General features: G+C 54.6%; 6 protein-coding genes across 6 annotated transcripts; 5 read left to right on the forward strand and 1 right to left on the reverse strand.

Annotated features, from left to right (window-relative positions):
* Nucleotides 1-583: 583 nt before the first annotated feature.
* On the forward strand, nt 584-1524 carry IUM83_01743 (calcium-binding protein CML22; the record flags this gene model as incomplete). Its single annotated transcript, XM_067925619.1, has 2 exons — nt 584-874; nt 952-1524. 2 exons carry the CDS (start codon nt 584-586, stop codon nt 1522-1524), a joined length of 864 nt encoding a protein of 287 aa, XP_067800757.1.
* A 264-nt stretch (nt 1525-1788) lies between these two features.
* IUM83_01744 (putative 1-acyl-sn-glycerol-3-phosphate acyltransferase) lies at nt 1789-3215 on the reverse strand (the record flags this gene model as incomplete). The annotated part of the gene is made up of 4 exons (XM_067925620.1): nt 1789-1937; nt 2024-2111; nt 2182-2980; nt 3079-3215. 4 exons carry the CDS (start codon nt 3213-3215, stop codon nt 1789-1791), a joined length of 1173 nt encoding a protein of 390 aa, XP_067800755.1.
* A 632-nt stretch (nt 3216-3847) lies between these two features.
* IUM83_01745 (Serine/threonine-protein kinase PLK4) lies at nt 3848-7003 on the forward strand (the record flags this gene model as incomplete). Its single annotated transcript, XM_067925621.1, has 7 exons — nt 3848-3922; nt 3985-4206; nt 4277-4384; nt 4455-4550; nt 4622-4705; nt 4782-4848; nt 6438-7003. The coding sequence occupies 7 exons, from the start codon at nt 3848-3850 to the stop codon at nt 7001-7003; spliced, it is 1218 nt and encodes a 405-aa protein (XP_067800756.1).
* Nucleotides 7004-7206: 203 nt separating this feature from the next.
* Nucleotides 7207-9700, forward strand: IUM83_01746 (PLK protein kinase; the record flags this gene model as incomplete). Its single annotated transcript, XM_067925622.1, has 6 exons — nt 7207-7254; nt 7336-7793; nt 7873-8034; nt 8098-8200; nt 8267-8363; nt 9525-9700. The coding sequence occupies 6 exons, from the start codon at nt 7207-7209 to the stop codon at nt 9698-9700; spliced, it is 1044 nt and encodes a 347-aa protein (XP_067800833.1).
* A 906-nt stretch (nt 9701-10606) lies between these two features.
* On the forward strand, nt 10607-11185 carry IUM83_01747 (plk protein kinase; the record flags this gene model as incomplete). The annotated part of the gene is made up of 1 exon (XM_067925623.1): nt 10607-11185. The coding sequence occupies one exon, from the start codon at nt 10607-10609 to the stop codon at nt 11183-11185; it is 579 nt and encodes a 192-aa protein (XP_067800668.1).
* Nucleotides 11186-11467: 282 nt separating this feature from the next.
* IUM83_01748 (uncharacterized protein) lies at nt 11468-11869 on the forward strand (the record flags this gene model as incomplete). Its single annotated transcript, XM_067925624.1, has 1 exon — nt 11468-11869. One exon carries the CDS (start codon nt 11468-11470, stop codon nt 11867-11869), a length of 402 nt encoding a protein of 133 aa, XP_067800670.1.
* Between the last annotated feature and the right edge of the window lie 182 nt (nt 11870-12051).

Genomic DNA, 12051 nt, shown 5'->3' on the forward strand with positions numbered 1-12051 from the left:
GCTTCGCCACTGTTACGCTGCGTGCAACCTCCACCGAGAACACACCACCATCGCCATACACTTCACCTTCTCCCCGGCCTGCTTCATTTTCTTTAGCGTTGTTGTTGAGAAAGAAGCTTGAGGAATGTCACTTCCTATCCCTCGTATCTATGATTTTGATGCAAAGAGAATCTATCTAACAATCTATCAAACATATACCAAATTGAAGTGCCACTTCAATTAGCCATTCACGAGTAGTTTTCTGGTCTCCGACACTTGTACACGACTCGGACAGATGATTGGCAATCTCGCGCAACTGCTGGTATCATCGTCGCAAAGAGATGCACAGAAGGCTATTTCGGCTCCTCAAGTTTGAAGACTAACCTCGTCTGCTGAGCTTGCATTTTGAGGACGCTATAAATATGGTTAGTGGGGTAGCTCACCGAGGACGCTCCTCACTTGGGCTTATTGCAAAACGTCTGGATGAATTGAGGACGAAGTGTGAACGCTTCAACCGCCACCTTGTTCATTCGCGTCTCATTTCGAGCTCGAGTCGGTGTGAATTGATCAAAGAATCATGGGCGGAGGTGTTTCGAAGCACTCAATGAAAGGCTCTAGACCGAGCGAAGTCCACTCAGCCCGGAAGGCCAGCAACTATCCCAAGGACAACAAACCGCCCTCTGCCTCTGCAAGTGAAGGTCGGCGCGAGTCCACCAAGCAACCAACCTCGATCGACGCACGCATCATTGCCACACTACGCCAGCTCAACCTCACTCGCCGCGCAGACCCAAAGAAGAAGGGCCGAGCCACCCACTTCGAGCGCATTGTTCTCCAGTTTGCCCTGGTGAGAGATGCCTTCACAACCATCCGCAGCATCTACAAGCAGTATGCTAATGTGAGTGTTCTCCCCTCAACTGGCACTTGTGTTGGTGGCGCTTGATCTTGACTTGGTGTCTTCCATGAAATGCACAGGCCGAGAAGGATGGCCTGGACTTCGAGGGGCTTAAAAGTGCTTTGTCTGCCATGGGTGCCCAAATCAAGGAGTCCGACATGTCGGAGCTCTTCTACGAGTCTGACATGGTGCGCGACAACTCGTTGACCCAAAACGAGTTTGTCGTATCGCTGGCCATCGCGCACTTGCTGGGACTTATCACCAATTTTGACTCCATCAAGAACTCGCTTGTACATGCCCCGGAGGATGTGACACTCATTACACCTCCTGATGAACAGCCTGCAGACCAAGTCAACGCTTCCAAGCTCATCGCCAAGGCATTGGATCTCATGGTGACGGCGTACCTGCTCTTCGACAACGATGCCAGCGGCACCATTCAAACAAACGAAGTGCTGGAGCAAATGCGCCAAAATGCAACCGGCGGCGCAAGTTCTCCCAGACGTCTGGAGCGCGTGGCAAGTGGATTCTCATCAAAGGCCATACAAGACGAGCGGATAAAAGAGCTGGACTTCGACCAGGACGGCACGATCACCTTCCAAGAATTCGTGCTTACCTTCCAACGCTGGGCTGGGTCTGACGATGACGACGAGTGAATTTCTCGCTCCCTTGCTCGACGTCGCACGAGCGAAACCAGCCCTACGATCGCATTAGATATTCCCACAGTGACATGTCGGGGGAACTACCCACCTGCTATCCAAACACTTATTAATTTGGTGTGGCTGCGATTACCACGCTTTGAATTTCAATATCACTCGCCATCTAAATTCAATCGTAACACGCACCGGCACCAAATGAACGCCATATAGACATCCACAGGATCGAACGGTTATTCGCGGTGGCGGGTTCTCTTGCCCGCCTTACAGGTACTTGGCCTGCTGACGCTTGAAATGATCGTGGGTCTTGGCGGCACGCTCCAAAAAGAGGTTGAAAATGTACGGCCACCAGAAATTCGTGGTGCGGTCGTACACCGAGTACACGAAGCAGTAGACCACCCACAGGAAATACACTAGGTACCAGTAAAATGCGGACACCCAACAAATTGTCAGAAACATAAAATCACACCCGTGTCAGAGAGCAACACACCGTACGTACATGGGAAGAAGAGCATCATGACGACGGGCAGCACGATGCACGACAGTGTGATGCCAAGCCACAGCCGGAAGACAGCTCCCACCGAAGTCTGCACCATCAAATAAATAGCAAACCATCAGCAACAGCATATCCAGCACAACGCCAACTATTCAGCATACCGATAGCTCCATCTCCACGACGGCCTCGTCGCCGGGGAACTTCTGGTGCTCGATAAAGTAGTTGAGTCTCTCCTCCTTCTCCTTCCAGCGCGCGTCCAGGAAGCCCTGCAGGTCCGCGGCTGCGTCTTCGTAGCGGAACTTGCGCGAGTGCATGGCCACGCGTCCGGCGGGCGCCTTGTCCGCCAGCAGCGACTTCATGGACGGCACCTCCGTGTCCACCTTCCTGCCGTAGCCCATGTCGAAGGTCGGCACCTCCCCCGAGTAGGACGGGAAGGCCAGCGTCAGGTCGTAGATGTCGGGCTTGGCGTCCGCCACGGCGTCCAGGATGATCTGCATGCCCGTGGTGCGGGGCAGCAGCACCCGCTCGAACTTGGGGCGGCCCTCGCGCGCCGCGAAGGCCTGCGACTTGGCCACGTACTCGCTGTGGATGGTGGTGCCCTCCGGGAAGAGCACGAGCCAGAAGGGGAAGTCGTCGGCGATGAGCCCGCCCATGTAGCGCTGGATGTGCGCCGCGTCCTCGTCGATGCGGCGCCGCAGGAAGAGGAACTGGAAGAGGCGCATGCCCCAGCCGATGATGGGCAGGTACTTGAGCTGGTCCTTGAGCACGATCTTGACGTTGCCGGCCGCGCGCTGGCGACGCGCCGCCTGCCAGATGTACCACCAGTCGGCGTCCACCTGGTGGTTGGCGATGAGGATCGCGGGCCGCGCCGGGTCCGCCGGCAGCTCGCCCGAGACCGAGAGCTTGGTCTGCGGGAAGCTCGTGGACGTCACGTCCACCCAGAGCGCCTGCGCCACGGAGCTGCAGCAAGGGGGGGAGAGAAAGAGAGATTTAGTATGGGAGGTTGTATACGTGTGCAGAGTGATGGTCGCTGGAGTAGCGAACATGTAGCTGCGCACCCCATGAGCCGGCGGTAGAGCGGCTTGTCGAACGGCCGCACGAGGCACCAGAGGCAGAACTGCAGGAAGTTGATGCACGCGCTGTTGCACAGGATCCACAGCAGGTTCAGCGCCGAGTACAGGTGGAACACCGCCATGCTGGAGCTGCGGAGTGGAGCGGAGTAGAGCGGAGGAGTAGAGCGGAGTGCGGAATGCGGAGAATGAGTCGGTCGGACCAGACGGATACTGCGATTGCGCCGAGTTGCTGTTGCAGCTGCGAATCAGCGGAACGGCCGGGATTGGTGGAAAGACGGCATTTAACGACTCAGGGATTGGTTGAAATGAGGAGAGGCTCACTTCGGCCAATCCCTGCGCCGTTAATTAAAGGGTTAACTACGCCCTTTGGGCTCATGGCGTTGCAGCAACTGTAGTCCGACGTGCGTCGAGCTCAATCGAGGTTGTCAGGAATTCGTTGATCATGAGTTTGTGTACGAGACTATGGGGGTGAGAAGCGAGGAAAGTGAGACTTCCTGGCCTGAGGGTCTCACTTCGTGTCCTGCTGCCATTGGAGTGACGGACACGCACGTCGGGCGCTGGGTGCAATGTGGCGAGAGCACGAATGAAGCTGCTGGATGATACAGGCGACGCGCACATCAACTTGTCGCCTGAGATGGCAGATTCACGCGTGGCGAAAAAGTGTGCAGCACTTCAACGAAAATGGTGCTTGGGTGGACCTCGAACGAAAATAGCGATTCGTCTACACGTGCAGACGAGTTGCTGCTATTCGTGCATGGGCTTGCAGCCTGCACTCAACATGCCGATACCTGAAGGGTGCAGTTGCTCTCTGCAGGCACGTCTTCACCAGGTACGGCTCTTTTGGAAGGGCGGAGGCACGTAATAGCCGCACTGATCATCAAGGACATTTAGGTGGAGAATGCCCGCAGTCGAGAGATGAAGGCGCACGGCGAGCTGGTGCAAACGCTGGAACGCGAGCTCGAGAGTCGGCGCACCAGTGAGGCAGAGCTCCGCCTTACAACCGCCAAGCTTCGGACTGACAACTGCCGCCTGGAAGCGGAGCTCTGTGCTGCACACTCAAAGGCGCGTCAGCTGCTGGACCAACTAGATAATGCGCGGTCCGAGAACGTCAAGGTGAATTCACCACCAGCGCGCAGCGTCCATCTTTTGATGTAACTAAAGTCGGTGTGCCTCTGTCCAATAGTGCACAGATGAATTCAAGACCATTATTGAAGAGAGCGAACGTCGACTGCAAGCTGCGCGTGACAAGGGTGATCAGTTACTAGAGGAAAAGCGGCAACTCAACGTCGAGGTCAGGCAACCGCAGACTGAAAGTGTTTCTCACGTGCTAATCGATCGCGCTGTTGTATATCCGTTTCTAGCTGTTGGAAACACAGCAGCTTTTGGATTGCTCAAGACATGACAGCAAACTCGTGCAGGCAAATAATGAAGAACAATGCTCGCAATTAAGTACACAGGTGAGCTCTGCATTGCTGAGCTACATTTATGAAAAATTCCTATTGACTTAGAGGCATGTGCTCGATTGTAGTCTGAAGAGATTGCAAAGTTGACGGCACTGGTATCAAGCAAGCAGCATGAAATTGATGCTTCAGTTGTGCGCTCGCAGCTCTTGGTAAGTCGAGGACAAATTGATGGCACTGAGTGCTGTTAAAAAGTTAAGTCTCATCTGGTTTCGTTGGCCTCGTCAGCTTGAAGATTTGTCCAGCGCTCGACAACAGCAGAACGCGATGCAGGGGCGACTTGACGAGCTTGAACGTAGTCTCACTTGCGCAGTCGTAACGCGAAATCGGGCACTCCAATGGAGACGGAAGCGACAAGAGTTCTGGAATAAGCGTTTAATCTATCGCGGAAACTTTCTCGCCTGGAAATCGCTCTCGATACAATCCAAGTTAGAATCTGCTATCAATATGGCACTGTGCACTGAACGTAAACGAGCTCGGCTCGAGTTCATTGAAGAAGAAATACTGAGTCGCTGCTCACGAGCAAAAGAAGACATGCGCACCTTCCGGCTTGCTTGCGCCAGGGAGCGAGAACAAATTCAATCACTTCGAGACGAAGTGTGTCGAGAGGAACTACCGAAACTATTGTTGCTGCTCGAAAAACTGGAGATGAGATTTGATACACAGCGCCAGGAATTTCAAGCGCAACTTATGACTCAGAAGGAGAGCATTCGGAACCAAGAAGAACGACTAGATATGTCACGCCAAGACATCGAAAGCCGTGTTCAAAACCTACAAGAAACCTACCAAGCCCAGCTTGCACACCGAAAGTTCCAGCAACACGCCATCTTTCAAATGGTTAAAGCTGGGCGATATCGAGAAATCCAGCGTCGTGCCTTCAGGGCCTGGAGGGAATTTCACCTGCGCTCGCTTGTGGGCCAAATCACGCATACGGCGATGGTTTTTCAAACACAACAGTCGCGGGCATCTATAACCAAAACATCAAGTCCTAGCAAGAAAGAAGAGTACCAGCAGTGTGCAACATCAAGTCCTAGCAAGAAAGAAAAGTACCAGCAGTGTGCAACATCAAGTCCTAGCAAGAAAGAAGAGTACCAGCAGTGTGCAACATCAAGTCTCAGCAAGAAAGAAGAGTACCAGCAGTGTGCAACATCGGCATTTATTCGGCCAGTGTCAGTAGCGCCTCAACCGCTACAATCTGACATGGAGAAATTCGACGATTGTCTCCGCTCTCCAGCGTTTGAAGCTGTCACTCCTATCGATACGATGTGGCGGAAATGTGCGGCGTGTCGATGTGGTGTGGTAGGTAGAGGGCACAAACCTCGTCCTTCACCAAACATACCGTCGTAGCAGAAAATATTACGATTTGATTCATTCCCTTAAGGAACGACAGAAGTTGGTTCCTTCAGTGTACAACTGATGCCTGGTTCGCAGGTGAATATTGATGCAAACATTCATCCTCCGGCTCAGATTACGGTGCTGGTACGCGTCCTCACACATCGATCTAGACAGCGAACTCAGAACATATAAATAGTGGATAACTCTTACTTGATGGTCTGTGGACCAAGGTCCGAAGGCATGGAGGAAGTGTTACCTTCCTTGCATAATGACAATTGGCAGCTGGTTTGAATTAGCTCGACCTCGTGCTTTCGTTCTGCATTCTCCGCCATGGGCACATCGGGAATCGTGCTCGACCGCGCTCATCAAGTATCTCAACTAAATCGCAGCCTCTTGATTCTCTCGAGATGAACCAAGACGTTGATAACGTCAGCACGAAGGGTGGGACAGCGAATGGAACCAGTGGCGGCGGCAGCACACATCCGCCGCTATTCGACTCGCCATCCAAGTATGGCATTCACCACACAATTGCGCCGTTCACTCCGACAGAGCAGCGCTTTCGATGGCAGGCGGGTGCAGGCGCTACTGATGCGCTCTACAATATTCCCACAAGTATTGGTACGGGTTCCAAGAAGAGCTTCGGGAACAGTACGCGAGACGACTGGGACCTCGCTCGTAAGCGCGCTGATCCCGGAGCTGGGCCAGGCTCATATGAACCAGCAATGTCCTGTGGCATGCAAGCAAGCTCGGAGCGTCGATCTGCAGGCTCCACTGCATTCGAGAATGCCCCGCGGACTCCAGTCCAAGAGAACACGACACCGTCGCCCGGTCCGATCTACGACTTGCCGCCGGTCATGGGGCGAGGATCACCTGCGCCCAAGCAAGGCACGTCGCTACGCCCACCTCTTAACGGCAAGAGCATCGGCCCCGGGCCCAATTTGATGCTCAAGGGCTCCTTCCGCGAGTGTCGTTCGTTGGTTTCCCCAACTTTCGGCACCGAAGTGCGGCTCAAACCTCTAGGTTCGCAGCAAACACCGGGGCCTATCTATGACTTGCGCCCTACGGGCTACCTCACGGGCCCGCGTTCTTCCTTCAGCCACGCCAAGCGCTTCTAGCAACATTATCACGACCAGCGAAAAGTGAATGTTGAAGCCAGAGAACGAAAAAAAAACTATTAACATGTTAATTAACGCGTAATGCCAATATCCTTAACCTCAATTTCAATTCACATATCATTTACTGATATCAATTTTCTCGACATCTGATTGGATTCTCGGGAAAGCCAATCAAAGTGTGAAAATTCCCCATTCAGAAGCAAATGGAGCAGGTGTCGGACACCTCGTTCGCGCCGCCTCACTCGATCTCCGTGCGTCGATAGCCTCGCTCCCACCATTGCATCTACACATTAGCATTGCTCTCTAACTGCATGCTGAATTTCGGGCCACAGGAGTACACGCTGCTCGAGTTCTTGGGCGAGGGCGCCACTGCGCAGGTGTATCTGGCCGAGCACGAGGCGTCGGGCGCCCATGTGGCCATTAAAGTGATCGACAAGCTGCTAGTGCAGCGCGCACAGTTGGAGAGCAAAGTCCGCCAGGAAATGGTGCTGCACGCCGAGCTGCGGCACCCGCACGTGCTGCACGTCGAGAGCGTCTTCGAGGACGCACGCAACTTCTACATGGCACTGGAGTACTGCGCGCGACGGTCGCTGTCGGCGATTGTCAAGACACTCCCGGGCCGGAAGATGGACGAGCAGACGGCCAAGAAGATATTCCGCCAAGTGGTGGCGGGGGTCGTGTACTTACATGCCACCGGCGTGATCCACAGAGACCTCAAGCTCGCCAACCTGCTCATGAACGCAAACGGGGAGGTCAAGATCTCGGACTTCGGGCTGGCGGCGAGACTCGGGTGAGGGTGTGTGGAGTATTTGGGTGGCGAGAAGGATTGATGCTGAATTGTTTCAATCTCTTTTTCATTTCGGGGGCAGAGACGACCATGTGACGATGTGTGGTACGCCCAACTTCATCGCGCCGGAGGTGTTGGCGGCGGAGGACGAGCCGTATGATGAGGCGGTGGATGTTTGGTCGTTGGGGTGCATTTTATACTGTTTGCTGCTCGGGAAGGCACCATTCGAAGGACGAAAAGTCAGGTGAGTGGATGACACAGGTAATGAAGTTCTTTGGTTCGAGATCTAACACTGGTGTGGATTTAGTGAGACGCTGGAGAATGTGGCGAATGCGGGCCAGAATCCTTTGAGGTTCCCAGAGGGATTTTCTGCCTCAGCTGGTGACTTGATAAAGCGTCTGCTCACTTCGGTAAGTTATCATGGAAATAAGGGTGGGTCCGTGGTGCTAACCCCCCCAAACTGCTGTTGATTCCAGGATCCTCGTAGTCGCCCGACAGCCCAACAAATCCTGCTGCACCCGTGGCTCCGCGAGCAATCTCTGAAGCGCGCTCATGCTGTGCCTAGCGGAAAGCGTAAAGCTCTATCACGCACTCAGCTCTCGTTGCCTCCACACCCTCGCGCCTTATCTCGATCGCCTGAAAAATGTCGTGAAAGTCGGAGAGCAGCAGTGATTCGGTCAATGAAGGAGGAAGAGTTTCTACTGTCATCTTCTAGCTCATTCATCCCAGCTCTAGACGCTCCTCGCAGAAGGCGTACTCTTGGAGATAGTCGTGCCAGCGCTAAACAACGTGGCATGCAGGAGGCACCAGCGAATAGGATGGGTTTCTCTCGAATCCAATCATATGCTCATGCAAATAGCAGCAGCGACAGCAGCTCCAGCCCCGATGACGATAGTATGACCCTCAACGATTGCAGCGATCTCTCGGAGTTATCAGTATCAAGGACTACCAAAGATCGTGGTGACTGGGATGGAGGAAAGGAGGAAAGAAACACAGACGATGAAGCAGAAGAGGAATCAGTTCTTGGCACCCACAAGACTTCAGTATCAGTAGTGATTCATCTGGAGCTGAACGACATGTCATGTTTCGGGCTATCAGAGAGTACTGGCGGTAGCACAAGTGAATCCAAGGTGGCGTTGCAGTGGATTTGTAAGGAACCAGCAGAAATCGGCAGTCCACCGATGTTTGAACTAAAGGTATCCAACGGATGGGAAGCCAACTACGATCCAGCTAGCGGAGTGCTTACAGCCATAACACCTGATGGAAACCCGCTTCGGAATGAAATACCGGGCGTGAGTGGAGCCCGATCCGGTTCTGGCTCGGCTTCTAGCTCGTCTCGGACATCGACAGCCCGCTCTACCCAGCTCGCGCACTTGCCGCCGTTGGTTCGATTTTGCCAGTGTCTTGCATTGCGTGCCATGCAACTGCGGCAAATCGCACTACGTGGTCCAGCCAGCAAGCTCCCATTCATCCATTACGATACCCTCCCAGAGTCACTGCTTGCATCGTTTCGATACCGATACAGTCTGCTTGCCAGCTTCTCTCAGGTAACATCTTTTTCAACTCAAAGCGCTAGCGACGGAGTGTCTTCGAACCATGGAAACTTTGTCTCGGTGGAACATCTCATGGAGCATCAAACCGGTGTAGAGGTCGCAGGTGTCGGGCGTGGATGCATTGACGCGACTGGAGACTTGCGCATTGTGTACTTGGACGGGTCACAGCTAACATTGGCAGCGAGTGGATTGCAACTACGGTTCCGGCCGTCGTGGTTCAACAGTGATGACAACCCCACAGAAGATGTGTTCGAGCTGCTCACGACCAGCAGCATGTCGGCATTTCTGCCATCGGCTGTGAAGCAGAAGTTGGAGAGTGTACCGGAGTTTATCCGCCGCCTCAAGGCTGTCGGCTAATCCAATTATATGGGGCAAAAACTCCAACCGACGTTTTGCTGAACAAAGGCGCAGTGTTTGTCCGCCAAACCTTTGGCGACATCAACTCCGGGAGCTTATCACGCACACCGATTCGAGGCTGCACGCTGCACAATGGAAACCTCGAGCGAGTCTCCGGAAGAGAACCGAAGGAACAGTAATGAAGAAATTTTACAAGAGAGTAATAACGCGGAGGACCGTTTGCGATCGGCGCAGGAGCAGCTAGCGGAGCTTCAGTTGTTGGCTCGCGCAGATCTTCACGCGTCCCCTACGTCTTCGCCGCCTGCGTCAGTCGAGATAACTACCCCTTCGTTAGCTATGGATGACGCGGATGAAACACAGCTAAGCGAGGGCGAATTGCACAGCAGACCAAGAGCCGGAACGGGGGCACTCAGCAGCTTTACCGCCATCCTGGCAGCGTCAAGAAAGATGGCGGTATCTGCACAGGACAGTGTCGGACAAATCCATGCACCGTTGGAGCAGATTCGTGAACCCCTCACCGTACAGATCCCGGGTTGTTGCCCTCCAAGTCCAAAAACGCCAGGAAATAGTCTCCCGACCTTGAACGAAGGAGTCGAAGATGAAGAAGACGAAGACGAAGACGAAGGCGAAGGCGACGAAGAGGAAGAAGCTCCAGAAACCGCTTCTGACACCACTGCGACAACTTTGACTGATATCGTATCAAGCCCAAGTGGTAACGCAGTCTCCGTAAATGAGAAACAGGAACCAGAAGAAGTGGCGATCGACGACTCTGAATTTGCCGAGATGCTTGAGCACCTTGCGCGGGGTAAAATCGACTTCTTGGCACTCACTGTTGAAGACCTAACGTTACGAAAGCTGAAGTGCGTTCATGAAGCACTTCGCCAAACTCAATCCCCGACACCGACAATGCCGTTCGTGCGAGCACTCGTATCGATCGACATGCTACGACTGCTGCTACAACGTCTCGGCGTACGTGCAGTTCGTGACGCCGTCACTCGGGGTATGCAGCAAGTCAATGGACGAGAAGAAGTGGCAGCTGACGTGGATCCAATTGCTTTGTTGACGAGCACTAACATCGCCGGCGTCGTGTTGGTCGCGCGTCAAGAATTGGAGACCAGAGCGAACGCAGATTCGACGCCACAGCTTCCCCGACGGACGACTGTCCCAGCCGGGCGTCAAGTTCTGCATTCGTCTCCGAAGTCCAGATCCAGCAGCTCCCCGTGCTCGTCCATATCGTCGTCCCCACGCTGTGGCACGCCTCGCAGCCCCGCAGCCGACCGCCGCAGCATTTTGGCCAAGGAGGGAGTCCACGTGCTGATGCAGGAGAAGTTGGTCTCGTTCGACTATCGCGGACAAGCCAACGCCCTGCCCGCGTTTCGAGTGCGCGGTGCCAGCGCATCAACCACGGATTCAGCAGCCAAGCGGCGTCAGCGAGGGCTGCAGTACGCCAACGAGCACGCCGTGCACCGCACCGTCAACCTGTAACACTTCAACATGGCTATTTCCCACCAATCAAACTGCATAGTGTATTGTTTCCACCAATCACTACTCTCTAAACAACGCATCTTCTTTCCACCAATCGCACGCCCTCCACTTCTCCTAAGTCTTCTTCGCAATCACATAGAGAGGCTTAGGAGATCGGCCAGTCTGCATTCCATTTGCCACGTGGGCTGAGACCAATTAGTCAAAGCAAGAGCTCAACTAGTCCAAGGACTACCGCGCCATCGCCGCCAGCTCACTGCGTCAGCTCCAACCGGCCCGAGGAGGATGGTGCACATTATCAACGGAGAGATCGTGCAGGACGACGACCCGCGCGTGCGCGCACGCCTGCAGCCGCAGCAGAATCAGCCTCAGAGACGCTTCGGCTCGGTGCACGGCGGCGCTGATGGGGCCGCAGCCACGCCCGCCGCCGGGGAGGCCCCACCGGGCGCCGGTGCCTCACCGCTGCAGGGCCTGGCAAGACAGGTGGGGCTGGAGGGCTCCGTGACCATCCCGGCCGTGCTGGGGCTGCCCGCCAGACCCGTGCAGAAGATCCATCTGGCGGTGGCGGCGCTGCTCACGGTGCTCTTCGGCTGGCGGGCGCTGGTGTTCCTGGCCTTCGCCTACTATCTGTCGACGCAGCAGCAAGGAGCCGCAGGAGCAGGAGCCCCGGCCCCGAGACACACATGATAGGCAGCCTTTTGGACCCCTTTGGGGGACGACAGAGGACTAGGTGAAAAGTGCGTGGACACTTTCTTTGGAGGACGGTGGTGGACGTGCTTCACTGCTCGTTCCTTGCTAATATACGGCGTTTATTATGGTAAAGAGATCGAGATCTTCGGGAGATGTTATGTATGCTATGCAGCTTCAGG

This window comes from Phytophthora cinnamomi, assembly GCF_018691715.1.
Source record: "Phytophthora cinnamomi strain GKB4 chromosome Unknown Contig0, whole genome shotgun sequence".
In the NCBI taxonomy this organism is placed as follows: Eukaryota; Oomycota; class Peronosporomycetes; order Peronosporales; family Peronosporaceae; genus Phytophthora; species Phytophthora cinnamomi.